Raw genomic sequence first — 4,672 nt, 5'->3', positions numbered from 1 at the left:
TATTATCATTATTTTCACAATTTCACAGTATTTTTGCCAACCTCATAGTGTGGAAATATATATTAAGTAGGAGAAATCACGTTTTTGACTGCACTGGGCCTTTAAGAACAAGTTGCTTGACAAAGTCATAAAAAAAATGGGAAGAATTTAATAAACCACCTTTAGGCTATAATAAAACAAAAAAATGGTTGGTGGTAATTGACTTTGTTTATGCTGCCCAGACCTTTCTCTGACTCCTTAAAACTTTTCACCCAAACCAGTACAAACCTGAACAAACTGTATGTATAAAATCATTTTAAATCCCTTTGTCTTCTTTGAATATTTTATGCCTCATCTATAAACTCTATACTATACTCAACGTAATGACAGATGAGGATGCTATGTGATGTCTGTGCCCGGTGAAAGTTCCATAAGCAGAATAACAAATGTTAGGGGAACTACAGTAGTTAGTGTAATGAGTTTTACGAGGACAAATATTTGTATCTCTTTTCTTTCCATTTCCTCCAGCCTTGTCCCAAGGGGATGGGGTCCAAAGGAAATCAGCCAAGTGGGTTTCTGAGAATGCTAGAGAAGTCGTAACAACTTTGTAAAAAATGTTTTTGCAAGTAACTTAAAGTTTTTTTTAAATGTATATTTTGTTGGCAACAACAATCATTCTATGCACACAGAAAATTGTTACATTGGATGTTTTTGCTCTAAATCCCGGTTGATGGGCTAGTACGTGCACAGAAGTCCCAAGAGGCCAGATGTAATTGTGAGGAACAGATAGCATCTTCACCTTCCTCCTCTCCTCTCCTCAATCCTGCGAGCAGCCACCCGGACAGAGAACGCAACAGGTCTAATCTTGGATAGTCTCAAACAAGCTTTTTTGACATAGAATTCAAATGACTGTTGCTGAAATTAATTTATTCATCTTTAAATTATTATTTTGACAAAAAGTAGAGCAACTGTAAGAAAAGATGATTAGAACAGCAATGGAACACGTAAAGAAGCATCCAGGGGTAAGCACTTATTTTTGTTTTATGGTTTATTACCTCAAGGGAGTTAGTAGTCTATAATATTTCATGAAAGTTTCATAATTTCTGTTGTCGGTGTGTAATATGCTACCAGTTGTTGCTCAATGGAATCAAGTGAGTAATCAAAATGACTTGAGATGGCAGTTCCATCAGTTAGGGAAAGGGAAAGGGGGATACCTTGTCAGTTGAACAACTGAATGCCTCAACTGTAATGTGTCTTCCGCATTTAACCCAACCCGTCTCAATTAAACCCATATGATGAGTGTCATTAGGCAAATTAAAATTAAATAAAAGTTTAAACTCTAAATAGGCTTCTCTTCTGCATTTTGACCCGTTAAAAATGTTTTTCTGAAACAGTATCAGGCAGACATTCCACTCACAGACAGACAGAGACATATACAGTCACAGACAGACACAGACAGGACAGTTTCAAGAATGTAAAAATGTGACCAATATCCTGTTCAGAATTCCTTCTAACAAGGCTCTTACTAGTTTTTTGCACTGCTCGACCATTGTATCCAATGGAGGTAAAAAATGCTTTTGGGTTGATTGACTATTAAGTCATTATGGGTTTCGTGGAAGGATGGTTAGCTAGCTTAGTGGAGTCCATGGGTGCGTCATGGTTATGTTAGGGCTGTAGGTAATGTTTTTCTATGGAAGAAAGGCCTTGTTTTCACTGTAAATAGTTCATTTCACATGGTGAACATCTGCTGAACATCTATCCTCAACCGTTCTGCTGATGTCACTCACAACCCTAACCATTTATTGACAAAGGCTATGTAGAAATGCTCAGATTTCTATGCCTCAAAGTGAATGAAATGGTCATGCTATCTCCCTCTTTCTTCTTACTCTCTCATAGCTCATCCCCCAGTTCTTCTTCATCTTGTTGGGAATGGGAGGAGCCTCCTTGTATTTGGTCCGTCTTGCAAAGGGGCCCCATGTCACGTAAGACTCTTTACCATTTTCCTTATTGTCCATTTTATTTTTAAATGAATATGGTTTAATCAATTTCTTAATACTATCCAATTAAAACATATAGTAGTGGATGCCAATTCCCTTTAACATCATAAGGCACAAGAGGTAATCCCACCTCTTGTGCCGTTCTGGGGCATCAATTCCCATATCACTACCTACGGGCTATGCTGCTGCAAGTTTTTGGAAACTATACCTGGCCCATGAATAGTTGATCGTAGGCAGACTAACACAGTTCCCTCTAATCCCATTTGTGTTTGTCCTACTTCGGCCTGCTTTGACTGCTGTGTCACTGTACAGCTGGAACAAGAAGAACAACCCTGAGCCCTGGAATCAGCTTGACCCTACCTACCAGTACAAGGTACAGTACTGCCAACACTGTCAGCAATAAACACACTTTAGCTCCACAAAGTGTATGTTTACTGCATCTTATTTCATTCTTGTTTGACTTGACAACAATGTAATAGTAATGTAGCCTATCAATAGTATGAGTTAAGCCAATCATATATTCTGCATCAATATAAGTAGTCAAGAGAATTACGTAAATCCTGCCATATTGTCTTCTTCCCCAGTTTGTGGCCATCGATACTGACTACAAGAACCTGAAGAAGGAGGGACCTCAATTCTGAGTATCTTCCCTCTATCCTAACGGCACCAAGTCCAGCCCGAAGAACGTCACTGAAGAATTCAAATCTGAGAAGAATTTGTCTCTCAACACTTCTAATGTATTAAAATATTGGGAGATTGATCCATAATGTTGATGATCAAATCTATAAATGTGTCTGTTTGTTTTATCATAAACACTTCATTGTTAGTTTGACAGCCACTAAATTTAACAATGAATGTGTGCATTATGAAAAGAGGCAAGAGAGTGCATAGATTTGTTCACCAAATTACAGTGAACAAAAATATAAAAATGCAACATGCAACAATTTCAAAAATGTTACTGAGTTACAGATCATATAAGGAAATCAGTCATTTGAAACAAACTAACCTGGCCTTTTGGATTCTGGCTTGAAATATACTTATTCATGTTACCATACCAGAACTTAGTGATTACTTTACATGATGGGTTGGGAAGGTTACTTTCTAAATGTAATCCGTTACAGTTACTAGTTACTTGTCCAAATTGTACTCAGTAACATAACTTTTGGATTACTATTAGATTACTTTCCCCTTAAGTGGCATTAGAAGAAGACAAAATGTATGTTACCAATTGAACCACATCTATTGCAGGATAAATCCATGTTGAAGTTTACATAACTGGCCATATATGGATGTTTAATTTTACTTTATGGGTTGGTTATGTAGGCTTCTTCTAACCCATCACTTTCTACTACATATAATAATACAATTAAATGATATCTTTACATTTAAAACCAAGGTCTATCAGAATTCCAGTCATTCTAATAAATGTTATACCCCTTGATCTTCAAGAATAGGACTTGGAAATATGGAAGAATAGATTAGCTAAATAGTTTTACCTGAGTGTAACCCCAAAACTAAGGACTTATTAGCCAGCCCTATACTGTTGTTTATGATTTTGTTGTCATGGAGGACTGATTGGGCTCATTAATAAATGCTGCTCTCATGGAATGGCATGCTTTGAGTACCACTGAAAAGTGCTATTTACATATGAAAAATGAATGTCATATGCTGCATTTGCTATAGGCCTGTTGTTTAACTTTTTTTTTTTGGTGACACTTTGATAAACTTGATAATATGCAACTTTTTAAAGGGCAAATCTACAGATGAAACAATAACAAAACGGTGCCCCGCCTCTGTTTTGGTAAAAAGCTGAGGGATGGGCCTGGATAAATGTAACCACTCTCAGATTAATAGACAGAGCTATGGATGCAAGGACTGACCATCCATGATAACAAAATTATTGTTGTAACTATGTTATGTGGCTATATAGTGTTTGTTTACAAACACTGGAGAAAAACAAGGTCATATTTTGGGTTCTCATGGAGTGTGACAGTTGAACTAAGCTCATGAGGCATTCATAAGTTATTTTCTTCAAGAATCAGTGGGCATACTGTATATGGATGGATGTAGCAATGGATGTAGCAACTACAGATTGCCCCTTTAAGTCTATTTGTTTGAGCATTTGTTCATTAGGCCTATGGATTTATTTATTTTTAATCAGCATGAATTAGATTGAGCAATAAAAGCCCCACTTTTATTCCATAGGCTGGGATCTGCACTCTGCATCTGTTGCAAGAGCGCATTTTCACAATGATTGATAGGCAGCTTAAACTTCTTGAATTCAACCATTATTGGGGTCAAATACACATTTAGATTTCTGAACTGCCATCCACTACAACCAAAATCCGTAAGGAGCAAATAGCTAAATGAGAGAGCAGCAGTGTGATTCACATCAATGCGCTATGTAGATATCAATAATAAGTGATATCCGTATCGCCGTAGACTACACCACTACTGTCATCCTTACCGCCAAGCATTTATTCAAGTTGGATAATCTTTGGATGCCGACAGCAGTCGTACCATTGGAAGGCATAGCTTGGACTGTAGTCTACAAAAGCCTATTCCTGCTCTTTTCCCGCGATCCATCAAACACATTTAGTGTGTCATCATAGTGGTCTCTGACTTGTGGTCAGACTTGCTCAGGTGGAACAAACTTAAACTTGTGCCTTTTTTCAATGCTGATTTGAATGTCATTG

At 37.2% G+C, this 4,672-nt stretch overlaps 1 protein-coding gene across 1 annotated transcript; it reads left to right on the top strand.

Moving 5' to 3' along the window:
- Window positions 1-749: 749 nt before the first annotated feature.
- On the top strand, window positions 750-3,030 carry LOC109869385 (NADH dehydrogenase [ubiquinone] 1 alpha subcomplex subunit 4-like 2). Its single transcript, XM_020459498.2, has 4 exons — window positions 750-1,001; window positions 1,876-1,961; window positions 2,289-2,349; window positions 2,561-3,030. The coding sequence occupies exons 1-4, from the start codon at window positions 960-962 to the stop codon at window positions 2,615-2,617; spliced, it is 246 nt and encodes an 81-aa protein (XP_020315087.1). The 5' UTR covers window positions 750-959; the 3' UTR covers window positions 2,618-3,030.
- The last annotated feature ends 1,642 nt before the right edge of the window (window positions 3,031-4,672 follow it).

The sequence above is a fragment of the Oncorhynchus kisutch genome, linkage group LG24 (assembly GCF_002021735.2).
Source record: "Oncorhynchus kisutch isolate 150728-3 linkage group LG24, Okis_V2, whole genome shotgun sequence".
NCBI lineage: Eukaryota > Metazoa > Chordata > Actinopteri > Salmoniformes > Salmonidae > Oncorhynchus > Oncorhynchus kisutch.
The sequence above is the reverse complement of the archived record's forward strand: the minus strand, read 5'-3'. Positions and strand labels throughout refer to the sequence as shown.